Source organism: Mesocricetus auratus, unplaced genomic scaffold (assembly GCF_017639785.1).
Source record: "Mesocricetus auratus isolate SY011 unplaced genomic scaffold, BCM_Maur_2.0 Super-Scaffold_100038, whole genome shotgun sequence".
NCBI lineage: Eukaryota > Metazoa > Chordata > Mammalia > Rodentia > Cricetidae > Mesocricetus > Mesocricetus auratus.
In genome coordinates, this window is record NW_024429216.1 from 9,518,182 (window position 1) to 9,537,527 (window position 19,346).

At 57.8% G+C, this 19,346-nt stretch overlaps 1 protein-coding gene across 4 annotated transcripts in view; it reads left to right on the plus strand.

Moving 5' to 3' along the window:
* The first annotated feature begins 1,277 nt into the window (after window positions 1-1,277).
* Grik5 (glutamate ionotropic receptor kainate type subunit 5) overlaps window positions 1,278-19,346 on the plus strand; it is a 64,994-nt gene continuing 46,925 nt past the window's right edge. Inside the window, exons 1-12 of one of the 4 annotated variants that reach the window (XM_040734295.1) lie at window positions 1,278-2,165; window positions 3,227-3,356; window positions 5,634-5,762; window positions 6,036-6,200; window positions 8,671-8,768; window positions 8,895-9,060; window positions 10,915-11,093; window positions 12,919-12,972; window positions 13,067-13,228; window positions 14,381-14,533; window positions 14,812-14,916; window positions 15,028-15,135. In XM_040734295.1, the coding sequence (XP_040590229.1) occupies window positions 3,323-3,356; window positions 5,634-5,762; window positions 6,036-6,200; window positions 8,671-8,768; window positions 8,895-9,060; window positions 10,915-11,093; window positions 12,919-12,972; window positions 13,067-13,228; window positions 14,381-14,533; window positions 14,812-14,916; window positions 15,028-15,135 (1,353 nt within the window). In that variant the 5' untranslated portion in view covers window positions 1,278-2,165; window positions 3,227-3,322. The remainder of the gene's footprint in view (window positions 2,166-3,226; window positions 3,357-5,633; window positions 5,763-6,035; window positions 6,201-8,670; window positions 8,769-8,894; window positions 9,061-10,914; window positions 11,094-12,918; window positions 12,973-13,066; window positions 13,229-14,380; window positions 14,534-14,811; window positions 14,917-15,027; window positions 15,136-19,346) is intronic. The other 3 variants (XM_040734296.1, XM_040734298.1, XM_040734297.1) reach the window with 3 other exon arrangements.

A 19,346-nucleotide genomic window follows, 5' to 3' on the forward strand; every position in this document is an offset into this window, starting at 1 on the left:
CTGGTGGTCCTTCAGGGTCAGGTGACATGTCACGTGTTTGTTGGGTACGTCCCACATAGTCAGAGCTCGCCATGCCAGGCCTGGTGTAGTCTGAACTGCCACGTGCCAACCGTGTGTGCGAGGCATGTGGTCACATGTGCCGGGGGCTGCACGTGAGAGTGTCAGTGTCTCCGCCCCATCACGAGCCTGGGGGTGGTGGTGAGTCACGGGCTCAGCCTTCAGCACCAACTGTCATGTTCCTTCCCCCCAAATTTCACCCCCCACACACACACACCCAGCCATGCACCACCCACCCCCACGTGAAGATGTATGTTGGTTCTCCATTCCATCCCCCTGCCCTTCTGGGCTCCCTCAGAGAGGCAGCAGTGTTCCCTGCCATTTTTGTCACCCCTCCCCACTGCCTAAGTGAGTGGAAGATGGAGGTCTCCCTTCCCACTCAACCCCGCGGGTCCCCGGGAGTCCTCTGTGCATAGTGGAGAAGTCCCAGCCGCCTCCCCTTGTCATCACCAGCTAGCCATGCCTGCCTCAGTGGGCCTCTCAGGGCTACGAGTCACATGACTGTGGGTCTCCCTCCCCCCCCCGTGGGACTGTGTCCCCTGATTCAATGACCTCTCCTCGCTCTCTGCTCTCTGGTCTGTCTCCCTTCTGGGTATGGCTCTCTATCCAGAGGAGTCTTTCTGCGTCTGTCCCTCTGTCTCTGGCCTCTTCCCCACCTTCAGACATCTCTGTCCCTAAGCTGCTCTCTGTCCTCGTGTGGCTTCCTTCTTATTAATGCCCTGTCGTTGGCCTTGTGGACCTAGGCCCCCCCTCTGTGGGGTCTTGATGCTGTCTTTCTGTTTCTTGTGTTTTTTTCTCCATCTGTAGTCCCCTCTCGCCACCTCTAGGCCCTTCCTCAGTTCTCCCCATCCAAGCCGCTCATCTCCATGGGCTCCAGTACCCAGGACTGCCTGGGCAGGGCGGTGGCATGGTGTGGTTGGAGGGGGTGGCCCCGGGGGGGGGGGCCCTTCATCCAATGCAGCTCGCTCTTCTCATCAGCATTCCCCTCGCAGGGCCCCCCTGCCCCGACCAATACGATCTCCCCCTCCCCTGCTCCCCTCCCTCCTTGCTCCCTGCCTGCCTCCCTCCCTTCCTCCAGCCCGCCCTCCTCCCTGCCTCCCTCCCTCCCTCCATCTCTCCCCTCCACCACCACCACCACCCCCCCGCGCTCCAGGACCCAGCGCGGGCGGGCGGGCGGGCAGGCGGCGGCCCAGGAGGGGAGAAGGAGCGGCGGCGGCAGCGGTAGTAGCGGCCGGCCGGCCGGCAGCAGGGACGCAGGCCCGGCTGGGGACACGGAGCCGCCAGCGGCGGCTGCTGCTCACGGGGTGGGGGGACCAGAGACCGCCGCCAGACCCTCCCACCGAGAGCGGGCCGCCCCCGGGACACCCCACCCTCCCCCGCCTGCCTTCGCGTTCCACCTGCTTCTCTCCATCCTCTCCTCCCTCCCACCCGCCTCGTCCCTCCGCCCCTTCTGCCCCCTTCTCGGTGTCCCCGGTCCCTGCCCGGCCTCTCCTGGCCCCCAAGCATGCTTCTCCCGTGGGGACTGAGGGCTTGAGGACTCCGGGCCCTAGCCTCATCCAGGGCAGGGCCGAGGCTCCGGGGGAAGGGGGGGAAGGGGGCGGCCCCCTCCCCCCCAGCAGGCCCTCCCCTCCCCCACGTCTCCCGATGGCCGGCTTTCTTTTCTCCACGCAGTCCTCGCCCCCTGTGCCCCCCCCAGGCCGGCCTGGCTAGGGGAGGGGGCGGGGGCCCTTTCCTGGGCCGGCTTCCCCCTCCCCCGGCTTTGCCTGTGCCCCCTCCCTTCCGTTTTCACCTTCCTCTCCTCCTTTCCTCCCTCCTTCCCCTCCGTTTGCTCCTTCCCCCTCTCCGCTCTCCCCTTCTCTCCTCCATTTTCTCCTTTCCCCTTCCTCCCCTCCTGGCCCGCCCTTTGCTTTTCCACCTGTCCTTCCTCCCCGCTGCCGGGGAGACACCGCTTTGGATTAGTTGGGGGCCACCGCCGGCGGCGGGGGAGGGGGCCCAGTGGACTGCCCTCTCCCCCGGCCCCAGCCTCACCAGCACCCGGAGTCGGAGCATCTCCTGCCTGGCGTCCCTCGGGCCTCGAGGGAGCCCAGCTCTCCGTCCCACCAGGATCCGTGAGTGTTTGCAGGGCGGGGACTGGGCTGGGTCCTGGGTCCTGCAAGGCCAGGCTCCCTGTCCGGCTGGCAGGGCCCCCACAGTCCCTGCCACCCGTGGATGGCAAGGAACCCACTCCCCACTGTTTTGTGCCCTCCCTCTCAACGTCTCATCCTCCGCGGCCTTTCCTCATCCTCACTTCTGGGCACACACCTCACACCTGCCCTCAGTCCCAGACTGCCCCGGTCCTGTGGGCTCGGCTGGCCCTGTGCTATCTCGCTTCACGGGGGCTCTGGCTCGCTTCTTCTCCAAGCTTTTGGTCCCAGACCCAACGGGCTTCTGACTTGTGCGCTGATTTCCTCTCTCTTCCCCCTCCGCTTTCTCTGCCTTTCCATAGGCCGGGTCCCCTTGCACCTCTTGTCTCCTGGAAATGCCTTTGCATTTTCAAGCCTGCCTCTCTCGCCTGTCCCCCGGGCCTGTCCGACTGTGCGCAACTTCCCTGTCCTCCTAACCCTGTCTCAGTAGGAGACGCAGATTCCCAGCTAGCCTCCTTCCCACACGTCTTTCCTTCTTTGCCCTGTCCTCTCCACCTCCAGAGTTCCTCTCTCACTTTCCAACTTTCCTCCCCCAGACCCAGCGCGGGTCCCCAATCTTCCCCTCTGTAGCTGCCCCCTCTCCCCTGGTCCCTGGCTTGTGCCCTGGCTCTCCCATCCACCCTCCCAGCCTCTCTTCCCACTCCTGAACCACACCGCCTGGTCTTTCTGCCTCCGCCCCTCTTGGCACCCCTGGACTGGGAGCTCTGGGATCCTCTGCCCTCCTGCAGGCCTCACTGAATTTCTGCACCTGAGGGGGGGGCTGATGTGCCTCAGTTTCCCTCCTGGCTCATTCCCGCTCTAGTCTGTGTGGTCAGCCCTCTCTCCCTGTGTGATTCTCCCATGCCCTATGGCCTCGGCTTCTGTAGGCTGCTGTGTGTCTGTGTGTCTGTCTGTCTGTCTGCCTGCCTTGCTCACACTCTGTGTGTGTCTGTCTCAGACGGTCTCTCTCTCTCATCAGTTTTTGTTTCTTTCTTTGCTCCCTATAGTTCTTTTTGCTCGTTTGTTCTGCTTTTGGAGACGGGGTTTCCTATGGCCCAGGCTAGCCTTGAACTCACTTTGTAGCTGAGGCTGGCTTTGAACTCATGGTCCTCTGGCTGCTGATGGCTGGTATTACAGGTGTGTGCCACCACACCCTGCCCTCCCCTGGCTTTTATACTTGCAGTGGTCTTCCGGCCTCTCTTCTCCTGCTTGCCTCCTGCCCTTGGGGTGACTCTCCTCTTGCTGAGGTCTCTCCTCCAACCTGTAGGGCCCGCCCCCCCCAGCTCTCCTCTGTGGTTGGCTCTGTTTTTCCGTACCGTCCTGGCCTGAGCCTCGGATCTTCGAGTCCTGGGCTTGCCCGGTCCCTGCTCCTGCTTGCATTCCTCGTCTGCTCCTTTGCAATGTCTTTGTTTGTTTGTTTTTGAGACGGGGTCTAACTCTGTAACCTAATATGTCCAACGATTCACTGTGCCACATAGAGTAGGCTCAAACTCACAGCGATCCCCCTGCCTCCAGAGGGTAGGATTTGCGTCCTGGTGTGGATGCCTTACTTAGCGCCTGTCCTTGCCCCCACTTAGCGGTGTGACCACTTTGGGGCTATCTTCCTGTGCCTGTGCTCCGGGACCTCTGTGGTTGCCACCCAGAGTGTGCTTGTCCTGACCCACCTGTGCCTGCCACCTGTGGGTCCCTGCCCTTCTGCCCTGTCTCAGTCTTTGTGTCTGTAGTCCCCAGTCCCCGTTTCTCCCAGATGTCCCAGGATGAACCCCTCCCTCCTGCTCTTCCCCTTGAGAACTCTCCTTCTAGCTCTCCCAGAATTCCTTGCTCCTCTGTCCTGGTCAAGCCTCCACATTAGCTCTAAATTGCAGTCTGCCGTCAACCAGTCTGTTGAGCATGCCCTCCTGTCCCTCAGGCTCTCCTTACCAAAGGCTGAGGGGCGTGGGGAGGTTCTTTCTCAAGGTCACCCAGGAAGTAGGGGCAAGCGTAGGGCTGATACCCTTTCTCCTTGGCCTGGACTTCTCTGCCGTGGAAGCCGGCTTCAAGCTTGGCCCTTTCCCAGCGCTCCTCATTCTGGCTCGTCACCGGCTGAAGTCTTTCCGTGGGGCCAGGTGGGATGCAGGAGGACATTAGACACACTTACTTCATAGTGCTCTGGGCTCTACAATAACCCCCTGGCCCTGGCGCATGGTCTACAACCAGGTGCCCGGGACCCGTGTGCACGCCTAGCAAAACGCATTCCACCCAGTGGCCACATGTCCAAAGATCTGTGTGGAGTGCCCAGAGCACACCCGGACGGGCTGAGGCTAGGTCCGTGAGCAGACGTCGCGTACCCCAGCTCCCCAGAACAAACAGGGTGCACTGGAGTGCCCAGAGCACACCCGGACGGGCTGAGGCTAGGTCCGTGGGCAGACGTTGCGTACCCCAGCTCCCCAGAACAAACAGAGTGCAGCAGCGGTCTCCCAGCTTTCCTTTTCCGTATCAGACCCTCGCTTTCCTTTTCCCTATCAGACTCTCACTGGTCTGCGAGTCCGTCTGTGCCTGTCCCGTGTTCTGTCCCATCTTCTCACCGGTACCCATGCACTGCCCCCTCCCTGTCTGCCTTTATCCTCCCTTTCTCCAGCTTCCATCCTTTGCCTCAGACCCTCCTGCCCCCCCTTCTCTGTCTCACTCCCAGTCTGGTCTCTAACTTCCTTCAGCCCCCTCCTGTTCTCTCCGTTTCTTTTTAGCTGTTTCTGTTGTCTGTCTGCCTGTGTTCCCTTCTCATTTCCCGAGTCTCTGCATCTTTTTGCAGCCTCTCATCGGATACTTTTTTCTACTTCCTCTTTTTCTTCTGCGCTCTCTTTTTAGGTTCTATGTGGAGTCCCCCCCTCTCTCTCTCTCTCTCTCTCTCTCTCTCTCCCTCTCTCTCTCCCTCCTTCCCCCTCACCATATTTCCTTTTACTTTCACCTATCAGACCCTGGGTGCCCAGGCCTCTCTCTCCCATGGGATTGTGGGAACCAGGGACATCAGGAAGGTGGCAAGTGAGGCTTGGGATGGGGTTGCCTAGCAACCACTGCATCCTCTCCAGCCAGTTTCTGTTGCTTAGTAACGGCTGCCTGCCCAGAGACAGGGGCGGGACTGGGGTGATGGTGGCACTTCCCAGTTTCCTGTTGGCGTGGGGCTGGCCCCCAGAATCACCCCTACTTGAAATTGTTAGCAGTGGCTGTCTTACCCGTGACCTCTGACCTTTCCGTCTTCCAGGGCTCAGAACTATGAGCGTGGTGTCTGTCCCCAGTGAGGCAGGCCTTTTCAGAACTGTGCGGTCCTCCCCAGTGATGCCTAGGAGGACTGTGCTTGCCACCCTATCCAGCAGTCGCCCTAAGAGACTCTGCCCCGAACATCAGCCATCTCCCCTGGGGCTGGGGGTCTCTTTGCAGGTGGCGAGTGGGGGCCGCGGCAGCTGCGTCCCCATGAGGAGGAGAGGAAGATGCCGGCTGAGCTGCTGCTGCTGCTGATAGTTGCCTTCGCCCACCCCAGCTGCCAGGTGCTGTCATCACTGCGCATGGGTGAGGCCCCAGCGCCCTGACTCCTCAGAAACTCTCCCTCCAGGCCCCTCCGGGGGCCTCAAGCATCTTGGCACCAAAGTGCTCTGGTCCCCAGCTTCTCCTTCCCCTAGACCCAGGAGCCCAGACAACCCGCTCTCCCGTCTCAGATCCAGGAATCAGACCCTTTATACCCACACACCCCCTTCTCTCCAGAGGCCACAAATCCAAGACCCCACAGCCACCCTTTCTTGGGCCCCAGGACTCTGGCCCCTCCCAACTCCTGTTTCCTCTCAGCTGCAATCCTGGACGACCAAACCGTGTGTGGCCGCGGTGAGCGTCTGGCCCTGGCCCTGGCCCGGGAACAGATCAACGGGATCATCGAGGTCCCAGCCAAGGCCCGAGTGGAAGTAGATGTCTTCGAGCTGCAGCGGGACAGCCAGTACGACACCACGGACACCAGTGAGCGGGGCCGCGGGGGCGTGGGGCGAGGCGGGGGCGGGCATGGGGCGAGGCGGGGCAGGTGGGGCCTCAGCCAGTCTCTCTGGCCTTGGCCTCCTGGCTCAACTTTCCACTCATCTCCTCACACCTGCCACCTTCCTTCATGCTCGTCTCTGCTTCAAGGGAGTGGATGCTGCGGGGTTGTGGGGTTCAGGCACTTTACAGCTCCCCGGCGGGTCAGGAAAGGCATTCTGGGGCAGGCGAGCAGGCAGTGGAGTGTGGCTGTGTTCCAGCAGGCCTTGCAGAGATGGCTGGTCCCATGGGAGGGCTACAGAAGTGTCCCTTGGTACTCGTGGCCCTGGTAAATGGTAGTACCTGCTATCCTAGTCTGCTAGTCTGCTGTTTGTAGCTATGACAAAACTCTGACCAAAATCAACTTGGGGAGAAAAGGGTTTATCTTAGTTTACAGGTTGTGCAGTCCGTCGTGGAGGGAAGCCAGGGCAGGAACTCAGGGCAGGGCCTGAAGCAGAGACCATGGAGGAGTGCTGATTACTGGCTTGCTCTTCCTGGCTTGCTCAGATACCCCCATGGCCAGCCTCAGATACCCCCAGGGGTATTGCCACCCACAGTGGGTTGAGCCATCAATCAAGCAAACACTCCATACAGGCCACCCTGACAGAAGCAGCTCCTCACTTGAGGCTCCATGTTGAGAAAACTAACCAGAGCACTTAACCCCGCTGGGCTGGGGTCACAGCTCTTTGCAACCTTCTGCATTAAGACATGTTTTATGCTGGGCATGGTGGCTCCCCCCTGTAGTCTCAGTACTTAGAAGGCTGAGGCAGGAGAGTTGCAGTGAATTTTAAGCCAGTTTTGGCTACAGAGTGAGTTTCGGGCCAGCCTGAAAAACCAAACCAAACCAAACAACAGACTTGTTAGGCCTGAGATTAGCCTTAGCTTAGTACCCATAATACATGGGTTTGGCCGGGCGTTGGTGGCGCACGCCTTTAATCCCAGCACTCGGGAGGCAGAGGCAGGCGGATCTCTGTGAGTTTGAGGCCAGCCTGGTCGACAGAGCGAGTTCCAGGACAGCCTCCAAAGCCACAGAGAAACCCTGTCTCGAAAAAAAAATGCATGGGTTTGATTCCAAGCACAACAAATAAGTAAGCATGTAAACAGTTTGCTTTCCCGCGGACCTCACATGAGCTTTCTTAGATTGCGGGTGTTTCCAATCACTGAGAAGGAGAAGGCACTGTCCAGGCCTTTTTGATTGGCCTGTCACAGACACGGTCTGGGAGAAGCTGAGGCAGAGGCAGATGGTAGTCCAGCCATGCACTTAGGCTTGAGCCAAGGAACAGGGTGTGGGGTGAGGCCATCTTGGGCAGCTGGAGTCATTATGTGTTTGAAGGGATCCTGAAAAGGAAGCCAAGTCAAAGGAAATCGGGACCCACGTTAGAGAGAGAGATTCCTGTAGAATCTGTAGAATACGGCCATTCCTGGCAGAATCCTGGGAAATCATGAGCTCCTAGATGTAGCCACGTCTGAAATTAGTGTGTAATCCCTTCAGTGGGGATTTATATTCTCATCCTTTCTCTGTCTCTCTCTCCTTCCCTCCATTACCGCCACGGCCTCATACATTTCTAGTCAAGTGTTCTAAGACGACCTCTAGCCTCAGAGTTCCTGCCATGGCTAACCTAAAGCATCTAAACGGGACGTGGCATCTCGGTCCAATCTTGTTCCTTCTGTGTCCTCCGTGTTGAAGGCCCGCCATTGCACAGAGCACATGTCTGAAAGTGGTCCTTGCTCTCTCCCCATCGCTCTCCGAGAGCCGTTAGTCCCGCCCCTCACTTGTCTCCAGATCCTTTTCCTGCCCATCTCCCCTCCATCCCCTGCACCTCTGCCCTACTTCAGGATGGCCAACTCAGGCACGCACCAGCCGCCTCATTCACTACACATAACCGGCTTCAGGTGCTAGCTTCACCCACCGGGAGGGCATCCAGGGCAGCAGAGTGACTGACGCTTGCCAGGCAGAGGAAGCCAGCTCCTGTTTTGCGTTTCAGAAGGAGGCCCACAGAGCTGGGCATGCTGGTGCAGGCCTGTGGGCCCAGCATTGGGACGCCCAGGCCAGAGGAATATGGGCTCAAGGCCAGTCTTGTTTACATAGCAACATCCAGGACAGCCTGGACACACACACAGGCACACACACACATGCGCACACACACACAGGCACACACACACACACACACACACACACACACACACACACACACACACACACACACACGCTTTCACATGTTCTTGGCTTGGCTGTCTCTCTCTGCCTCCCTCTGTCTGAGCAGCCCAGGGACTGGTCCTCTGGAATCCAAGGCAGTGGACGGGGATCCCACAGCTCCGAGCCTCTGGGTCCTCTCCGGGGCGGGGCCAGGGCAGTCTCCTGCGGGCGGATCGGGAGCAGAAGCAGAGACTCCCTGACTCCGGTCTCCTCCCCTCACAGTGTGTCAGATCCTGCCCAAGGGGGTCGTGTCTGTCCTGGGACCCTCCTCCAGCCCAGCTTCTGCCTCCACCGTGAGCCATATCTGTGGGGAGAAGGAGGTGAGGCGGGGCTTGGGGCGGGTTGAGGGGCGGGGCTTGGGGGCGGGGCGGGGATTGGGGCGGAGCGGGGATTGGGGGCGGGGCGGGGCTTGGATCCCCGTGAGCGACACCTCCCTTTCTGTCCAGATCCCCCACATCAAGGTGGGTCCTGAGGAGACGCCCCGCCTCCAGTACCTTCGCTTCGCATCCGTCAGCCTGTACCCCAGTAATGAGGACGTCAGCCTGGCGGTCTCCCGAATCCTCAAGTCCTTTAACTACCCCTCGGCTAGCCTCATCTGCGCCAAGGCTGAGTGTGAGGGCGAACGGGGGTCTGTCTACGCTTTCTCGAGGCCCTTCCCGAGAGCCCGCACGGCTCCCTGGCCCCACCAGGCACCCTCAACTTCCCACCGTCCTTTCCCCCGTTAGGAACTGGGATGCTTGGTTCCGTAGACTCTACCCTCTCGTCCCCGGTATGGTTCACCGGTGGTGAACTCTTTTTGCCAGTTCTCACCAGGCTTGTGGATGGCAGGGGGCAGTGCTAGGGCATAATTTTAAAAATGTATTATTGATTTTTAGTCAGTGTACATTTTCATATGTATTTACATCTCGGTTTGCTGGTAATTGCCCCCCCCCATGCAGCTCTCAGTCTAGGGGAGGCCTCAGGCCATGGAGCCCTTGGGGCGCAGAGGGTACATGGGCTCCCAAGAGATGGGCTGGGCCTTTGGGAAGGGGTCCGACCGTCTGCGAGGCTCGGAGCCCATATCCTAAGAATGCTACCTCTAAGCTGAACTTGAAGCGTTTGGGCGACTATGGTCTGATGGGGGACCTTGTGGGGCAGAGGTGGAAGGCTCTAGAGTGCAGCCCCCAAGAAGTCCCGGAGGTCAGAGCATGGAACAGTGAAGTGATGGGGTCAGGGAAGCCTTAGTGGTTTCCAAGCCACAGCACGGGGTGAGGGGTCAGATCCGTTTCGCGGGGAGACGTGACAGACTGCATAGGGATACCAGTGTGTCAGGAGAAGCGCAGGAGGCAGGAGACGCGCCTTAGGTGAAAGGGTGGCGGTGGACGGAGCGCCAGGCCTCCCTGAGGAGAAAAGTTGGACGGGGTAAGGGAGGGTGCTCAGGTTGTGACTGACACCAGGACTCAGGAGGGAAGGGAGGGCAACCTGCTCGAGAGTGCGCGTTGGGTGTGGTGTTCTCAGAGACGTTCAAGTGTGGTGGTCTGGGGGCAGGTGGCGAGTGTGGAGGCTGTGGGGAGAGGACTGAGCTTTGGAACTTACCGAAGGAATTTCTCTTCCTGGATGTTGTGAGTGCTCACGCGTCAGACTCTCGTGTTAGGAGGACAGCCTTGAGAGGGTTCGACACAAATGCTTGTCCTCGCTAGTCCTCCTTTCCAAGTCAATCCCCTTGTCTGATTCTTAGAGTAAGTTCTCAGGAGAAAGGAGGTCTTATGGACTGGCGTTGCGGGGTAGGGGAACTAGTGGGCGTGGTCTCTTAGAGAAGGCGGAGTCTGAGGACCCAGCTGGGGCGGGGCCGGATTAGCCGTGGAGGTTCCTGGAGAAATGGAGTCCCAGGCAGAGGGGGCAGGACGCTGACTCTGTGTGGCTGGAGCAAGCAGAAGCGTTAAGTGACAGAGAGGAGACGAGACGCTTGGCACAGAGCAGGGCCACATCTGCTTCCACCACTCTGGGGAGCGGACTCGAGCCAGCGTGGCCAATGCAAGAGGCGAGAGATGGCATGGCTCGCGCCAGGGCGGTGACCGCGGTGTGGCATGATAGGAACGGATGTGTTTTGAAGCAGAGACTGGGTGAGTGAGGGAAGCAAAAGAAGAACCCAGCCTGCCATCGAGGTCCTGGCTTGAGCAAGGGCCACATAGCGATTGCCCGTCACCCGAAGGAGGGAGACGGGCAGAGGAGACAATTAAGTGTGTCGGACATTGCGGTGTGTGGTCAGGCATGTGGGAATCTGGGGATATGTCTCAGAGGGGATTTTACTTGGGGGAAATCTCTCCAAGCTTTAAGTCCCCAAACCCAGTGCCCCAAGGGCCCCAGCTGTTCCAGAAACAGCCACTCCATCTTCTTAGCGTGTCTGCCCCATGCTGGGAGAAGGACAGAAACATCGTGGGCTTTGTGTCCGGGCAGGCTCTAACATGGGGTCCCGCCCTCCCTCAGGCTTGTTACGCTTGGAAGAACTGGTGCGGGGTTTCCTCATCTCCAAGGAGACACTGTCTGTGAGGATGCTGGACGATAGCCGGGACCCCACGCCGCTACTCAAGGAGATCCGAGATGACAAAGTGTCCACCATCATCATCGATGCCAACGCGTCCATATCCCACCTCGTCCTCCGTAAGGTGGGTCCCCTCGCTTCCACAGAGCTGGGGGACGCACACCTCCGTGGGGGGTTGTGGGTTTCATAGCGTCTGTTTGTTTGAGAGTTTCCTCCTCACACGAGCCGGGATGGTCCTCCTCTTCATCTGCTATCTCTGTGCAGTGCAGACACCTCTTTGGCTTGGGAGGGCAGCGAGCCTGCAGGGGGGAAAGTCCCCCGAGCCACATTGACCCGGACTAAACGTCTGACTCATCATCACTCTTCAGGGCTCTGTTGTTGCCGTGCCTTGTTTCTTTTTAAGAAGATTTATAATTTCTAATTATGTATGTGGGGGGGTGTGTGTGCACGTAAGTGCCCGTGCCAAAGGTGTGGGACTCCCCTGGAGCTGGAGTCACAGGTGCTTGTGAGCCATGTGGGTGCCGGGAATCGAACTCAGGTCCTCTGCAGAAGAGGTACACACTCCTAACCGCAGAGCCATCTCTCCAGCCCTTGATGTTGGCGAGGCCAGATATCTCCCTGAGGGTAGTTCAGGCTGACCTTGGACGTGAGAACTTTAGGATTTTTCTTGGAGCTCTGTGTTGAGGGTTTACAAACTTCCTTAACTGGGGCTCCCCGCCACCTCACAGAGCAGATACTTTGAACGTTGTGTAGACATAGAATCTGGGATTCTGGAGCACCAAGACCTCTGCCCACGGGCCTAGCACATCCCATCCATCCGTGAGCCACACTCATTAATCATTCATTCACTTCCCCTGCGCTTAATTTTTCTTGATAATCAAATCTGTATTATTTTTCTCCGTTTGTTTTCCGTTTATTTTTCTCTTAATTAAAACCATATGTCACTGCTGATCATAGCCTGCAGGAAGAAGTGTTGAACAGGCTCTTGAGGATAGAGAGGGCTTAGGGAAGAGGCACCGGGTTGGCAGGCCACCTGGGCAGAGAGATCTCTCCCATGGAACTGTGTAGTGACGTCTCTTCCATCCCGCCCTTCCCTGATACCCATGTGGACAAGCCCTGCTCCTACTCCGCTAGTTACAAGCTGGAGCCCTGTGCTCTTAGAACTCTCATGTGGGGTCTGGATGGGAGTTACCCAGTCAGTCCTCCCCGAGGACTGTAAGGAGGAGGGGCTCCAGCAATGAACCCCGAGATTCTGACTGATCGCCTTCAATTGCAGAATTCCCTCCCTTTTCTCCCCCTCCCGCCCCCCTCCTATTGTCTGTCCTCCCCTCCCCTCCCCTCCCCTTCCTTCCTTTTCCTCTTTCCTTTGGATGTTTCTGGGGATTGGATCTGGGGACCTCATAACCGCCAGTCAAGGGCTTTGCCACTGAGCTCTGTCCTCAGTCGCGTTTAACTTTTGTATGAGCCAAGATCTTCTAAAGTTGCGCAGTGGCCTTAAACTCACTCTGTAGCCCAGACAGCTTAAGCCATCTGAGCAGCTGGGATTACAGCCCCGTGCCCCAAGGCCTGGCAACCGGGTGCTTTTTTGATAGATGGACAAACAGGTTGAGCCCTAAACATTGGCAGCGCCAATGCTTTTGGGTGGCTTAGGGGTAAGGTTAAGGACTCTGTCCCGGCCTGCCCCATTCCCCAGGCTTCCGTTTGTCTCCAGGAGGAGGTTTTGAAAGCCTTCATAGGAAACAGTAGACATCCGAGGGCCCCATCCCCTGCTGGGAAAACGGATTTCCCTGGCCCCAGCCAGTGCGGTGGGACACAAGGGACCCTTACTTGTCTCCTGCTTGTTCTTTCTGTCTGGATGTCTTCTGACCAGACCCGCCTCTAAATCTCTCTTCCCCTCTTGGGGTCCCGCACCCCTTTCTCTGCCCCTTGGCCTCTCCTGTGTTCTCCAGGCTTCGGAGCTGGGAATGACATCAGCGTTTTACAAGTACATCCTCACCACCATGGTACGTAGCCTGACCTCTGCCCCCCGCCAACGCCTGCGCCCCGTGTCTCCCAGTTCCCGCCTGCCTCAGGCCTCACCCCTGTTCTTGGTCCCAGGACTTCCCCATCCTGCACCTGGACGGTATTGTGGAGGACTCCTCCAACATCCTGGGCTTTTCCATGTTCAACACGTCCCATCCCTTCTACCCGGAGTTTGTGCGTAGTCTCAACATGTCCTGGAGGGAGAACTGTGAAGCCAGCACCTACCCGGGGCCTGCGGTGAGCGCCTGGATACCGGCCGGCACTCAGACACACCGTGCACCGACTCTGGGGACAGGGATTGTGTGGAGCTCCCTCTGATCGTACCGGAACCCTCTGGGACCCAAGGCCCCCGCAGTGAGGCCCTGCGATGAGTCTAACCCAGGCCGCCTCTCCCTCTGTCAGGGCAGGCACGCCTCAGGGCGCTTGTCTTCCCTGTCCGGGGCCCCACTTTGATAGATCTCCCACAGACCCAGCAGCTCACCACTCACAAGGTTTTGATCAAATGTCTCCTTGGTTGGGAGATCTAACTCGCACTTCCTGCTTTATTATTTATTTATTTAGAGTCAGGGTCTCACTCCGTGGCGCCGCCACACTTCCGGTTCGTTCTGAGGCAGGTCATCTATCCCCCTCTACCCCCCAGAGCTGTTCCTCGGCTCTGCAGTGGAGGACATGAAGCTCGGAAAGGGGCTGAAACGTGACCATTATTAGTTCAGTCAGGACGTACTAGAAGTGGGCTCCCAGCTCAGAGTCACGTCCCTTCACGCCCAGGAACACTTCAACCCACTCTGCGTTCCCACACCACGATGTGCCCCAGGTGCATGAGGACGGTACCAGTGGCTGTCACGCCCGCTTACCTCAACCATGCAGACCTCACGCCCGCTTACCTCAACCATGCAGACCTCACGCCCGCTTACCTCAACCATGCAGACCTCACGCCTGCTTACCTCAACCATGCAGACCTGGCTGTCTCAGGCAGACAACCGGCCGTCGAGGCTAACAACTCTCAGACAGGCCAAGCATGGTGGCGTGTGCCTGTAACCCCAGCATTCGAGAGATAGACACAGACGGATCAGTTCAAGTCCCAGGCCAGCCTGGGCCACATGAGGCCCTGTCTTATAAAAACCAAACAACAGCAAAATAACAAAACCACAGAAATGTCCTTCTGCAAACGGACAGGGCTGTGTACAGTGCCCCCCCAAAGCATGAGACAGTACGCTTCCCCCACTGTCCCCCATGTCCCCAGAGAGACAGTGTAGTCCGTCCTGCACCCCCATCCCACCTCCCGGCTCCCACTCCTGCAAAGACAGGCGTCTGAGGGTTGGGGTGAGCCTGTGGGGGCCTTTGGCGGCTGACGCTTTCTCGCCCCGCCCCGCCTCCCCCTGCGTTCAGCTGTCTGCGGCCCTGATGTTTGACGCTGTGCACGTGGTGGTTAGCGCTGTCCGAGAGCTGAACCGAAGCCAGGAGATCGGCGTCAAGCCACTGGCCTGCACTTCGGCCAACATTTGGCCCCATGGGACCAGCCTCATGAACTACCTGCGCATGGTGAGCCAGGGGCAAGGGGGCGTGGAGGAGTTGGGGAGCACCGCCTCAGGCAGGGGCAATGACAGTGTCTACCCTGCCTACCCTCTCTGCCTATACTCCCCCCCCCCCCCGTCCTGACCCTCCACCCCCTGGGCCTCCTCCTCGTTTCTGCGTCCTGTCCGTCCTTGCCACCGTCCCTGTCGGGGTTACGCGCTCTTTGGGACCCTGCCCCCCTGTGCCTTCCCGCCTCCCTCTGGGTCCCGCCTCCCCTCCCTCTGCCCCGCCTCCCGCCCTGCTAGGTAGAGTATGATGGGCTCACCGGACGGGTTGAGTTCAACAGCAAGGGACAGAGGACCAACTACACACTGCGCATCCTGGAGAAGTCCCGTCAGGGCCATCGTGAGGTGAGCAGGCCCGGGTGACACCAGAGCCCTGCTGGGATGCCGCCCATAAGCCTTCCAATATTATGAACAGGGTCTATGTATGCTGATGACGTCTGTCTCCTATGTCCCCAGATAGGGGTGTGGTACTCAAACAGGACCCTGGCCATGAATGCCACTACCCTGGACATCAACCTGTCACAGACTCTAGCCAACAAGACACTGGTGGTGACGACTATCCTGGTGAGTGACCCCAATGGGCCAGGGGAGGGGCCCTAGTGTGGGTCTTCCCTGAACATCTTTGATGCCCGTCATATGGGGAGGAGTCCCTCAGGTAGCGCCGGGCAGGGTACGGTTTAATTGGGAGTGTGTCCCACGCACTCAGCAGCCCCAGACCGTGACCAAGGCGTCTCCCCTCCAATCACAGCGAGAGCGGGAGAGGGCACCGCTCTGCCGTGGGAACCAGGCTCTGCGTTAGGTCCTTGATAATAGCCATTGCGAGAATGACCCTTTTGTCACACCTGCCAATCTCACGTGTCAACAGACGCCAGCCAGCTTGTTCAGTGTCCACCTTGGAAATGTGGGCACCTAGGGTCAGAGAGGTGACGTAGCAGCGAGTGCGTGGCAGAGCCAGGACTGGAGGCCTCGCCTCAAAGGCTGGAGTCTGAGTCCTAAGTGCTGAGCTTTGAAACTCTACTCCTTGACCCCGAGCATCAAGCAAGGGGACCAGCCAGTGTCATGGGGGCGTGGGCCTTACGTGTCAAGGGGCTGGCACCTGTCTCAGTTGGTAGAGTGCTTCCCTAGCCTGTATGAGGTTGCAGGACCGGTCCCCTGCACCCCAGGCTCCACACTCAGGAGGTGGAGGCAGGAGGCTCAGGAGTTCAGGGTCAGCCTGGGCTACATAAAAACCCGTCTCCAAAAGGAAAAACGGTTGTTGGGAACCTCTGTGTACGGGACCTTTTCTAGGTGTCTGTCTTGACCTCACAGCTGCTCTGTGATGAAGCGGTTTTGTTTTCCTGCTGGGAACAGTAAGGAGAGTCCCTGTCTGGGCGCAGCATCAGACTGAGCCTCCGCATTGCCTCCCGCTGCCCCCTGGAAGCACTGTGTCACACAGGGGGTGACGCACAGGGCCTGGTGGGCTGGAGCAGCTGGGCCCGGGGGCTTTCCTCTCAGCACCAGCCAAGTCCGTGGCCTGCAGCTTGCCTTGTTCACACGCTGAGGTGGGCAGCTAATCACAGAGACTCGGAAGTTCAGAGACAGTTTCCAGAGGGTGTTAGGAACCCTTATTAGCAGCCAACCCCCCAGGGAACTTCTGACCTCAAGCGGACCTCAAATACCCCTGGAGAAGCGCCAACGAGTCTGTTGTAGAGGGACAGATGGCTTGCAGGCAGGAAACCAGACACCTCCTAATGGTCCCGCTGAGGGGCCTTGAGGCCTGATTGGTGGGGGCTGCGGGCACCTATGTGTGCAATGTGCTTCGTCCCTGATATGTCCTGGAATTGAACGAGATGGGAGAGCAGGGCTAGAGGTCAGGAGGGGGATTTCAGGAGAGTCCGCAAGGCCTGAGAACCAATGTCACTCTTGACTCGTGAACTCCAATCTTTTTCTTAATTCCTTAAATATTTGCTCTAGCTGCTGTGTCCCTGGCCAGGCCCAAATTCTAGAGACACGGAAACGAGTCAACAGGTGCTCCCCAGGGGCACTGAAGGGGAGGTGGTGCCAGCTTGACAGAGGTCACACAGCAATGCCTGGGCACTCATTCCAAACCAGGTCATGAGCAGTTCCCAGAGATAAAGACAGAGAGAGAGAGGCTGGAGGAAGGGCTTCCAGGTGAGGCACAGGGGAGCAGTAGGGCCATGTGGATATAGGTCAACGTAACAGACATCCTCAGTGTGTACAGCTGGACACATCCCGGTTCATCAACAGTTCTCATTATTTTATTTATTTTTATTTTATTATTGAGACAGTGTCTCCTTATGTAGCCCTGGCTGCCCTGGAACTCTATATAGACCAGGCTGGCCTCGAATATCCAGAGATCCGCCTGCCTCTGCCTCCCGAGTGCTGGGAAGAAAGGCGTGTGCCGCCACACCCAGCCGGATGCCTGACACAGGCATCCGCCGTGAACATGGCTGTCAGCACAGTCCTGTGGCTGAGCACACTGCCGAGTCTTCAACTTTCAGAGCCCTGAGCTCAGCACTGGCCCGGAAGCCACTTTCAGATGAGGTGGAGGCAGGGGCGGGCACGCAGACGCGTTCAAGATTGCCTAGCTGGAAGGTGTCAGAGCGGATCTGAAGTGACAGGACCCGTGTGATTGTCCTTGACACCACGGCACTCGCCTTGCGGGTCTTCCTGTCCTCGGGCTTGTGTGATAGGCTTGACATGTACACCCCGTGTGACCTGAGCAGCGCTATCATCTATGCTCCAGCTTCCTTTCCAGTGAGGGAAAAAGGACTGGAGAGATGGCTCAGTGGTCAAGAGCACTGACTGCTCTTCTGAGGATCCAGGTTCAATTCCCAGCACTGTCTGTAACTCCAGCTCCCAGGGCGCTGATGCCCTCTTCTGGCATCCATACACATGAAATAATAGAATTTAAAAGGGAAGTGATAAGCTGGGTGGTGGCTCATGCCTTTAATCCCAGCACTGGGGAGGCAGAGGCAGGCGGATCTCTGTGAGTTCGAGGCCATCCTGGTCTACAGAGCGAGTTCCAGGACAGTTAGGGCTACATAGAGAAACCCTGTCTCAAAAAACCAAAACAAAGCAACAAAAGGTGAGAGGATAAAGTAATCCTGACAGACAACAGGCTTGGCTTAGGTCAGATGTCATAACTGCGCCCCCAGAATTCATGCACATGGATTTGGGTCCTGGCTTACTAAAAACCAAACAGCTTGTCAGGAATGGTCTATGATCTTCCCTACTTTATTTACATTTGTTTTTACTTTCAAGAGGTCTTCTGTCCCTATACTGTCTCCTGCTGGGGATCAAACTCAAGGGTACCTCACTGGAGCATTCTAGGCAGGGGCTCTACCACTGAGCCACACCCCAGCCCCTCACTGGGGGATTCTAGGCAGGGGCTCTACCACTGAGCCACACCCCCAGCCCCTCACTGGGGGATTCTAGGCAGGGGCTCTACCACTGAGTCACACCCCAGCCCCTCACTGGGGGATTCTAGGCAGGGGCTCTACCACTGATGCATACCCCCAACTTCAAGAGGATTTTACAAAACTGTAACATACACATATATACACTTGTGACTTGCACAAATTAGAAACCTTGTATCTCTGAATTTTCAGAAACTAAACTTAGGCTGACTTAACCAACTCCCTATTGTGAAACTGTGCCTCTTCTAGTCACTAACCCGCCCACTTTTGTACTTATAAATGTGGTTATATTGTGTGTTGTCACACCTGACGCCTTTTGCCCCGTGTCTTTATAAGAACTGTGAGGTTTCGTCTCATGACAGTTTACATTATCTGTCAAACGTAGATGGGTATTGGATCTTGTTGTGAGTCATTGCTCTGAGAACATTGTTTTGCATGACTTTCATGACGTTGTTTTGTTGTTGTTGTTTGTTTTGTTTTGTTTTTTCGAGGCAGGGTTTCTCCGTGGCTTTGGAGGCTGTCCTGGAACTCGCTCTGTAGACCAGGCTGGGCTCAAACTCACAGAGATCCGCCTGCCTCTGCCTCCCCAGTGCTGGGATTAAAGGCGTGCGCCACCACCGCCTGGCCATGACCTTGTTTTGACACTTCTCTGTGGTTGTGTTCTGAGGAGTGGGGCCGCCGGGTCACCCTGTATCTGAGCTTTAGCAGAAGTGGCAAAAGCCTTTGCCAACATGACTGCCCAATTTCTATCCTCCCACAGTGTGCCACTGAGTATTACTTCACTCTCCAGTTTCCCTGGAGATGGTACATCAAGGTACCGCAGCCCATGACGATGACGAGGACAACGGGTGCCTTTTGTATCTGGCCACCTTTGTGTGCCGCTTGACCTTTTAAAAAAATCCTCTTTGGGGGGTGTTTTTGAGATGTTGGAGCTTAGGAAGTGGGTGCACAGCTGTGATCCCGAATTGAGGGGTAGAGGTAGGGTGACTTTGGGTTCAGACCAGCCTGGGCCTCATAGAGAGACTCCATCTAAAAATAAACAAGAACTGGGGTGTGGCTCAGTGGTGAGCCCCTGCCTAGAATCCCCCAGTGAGGGGCTGGGGTGTGACTCAGTGGTAGAGCCCCTGCCTAGAATCCCCCAGTGAGGGACTGGGGTGTAGCTCAGTGGTAGAGCCCCTGCCTAGAATCCCCCAGTGAGGGGCTGAGGTGTGGCTCAGTGGTAGAGCCCCTGCCTTGCTTGTGTAATAATACCCTGGGCTCCATCCCACCACTGTCCCCAAGTGGGGAGGGGGGGTATGACCTTTTCGTTAATTTTAGAATTACACTTTCTGGAGACATGTCCTTTGCCTGAAACCA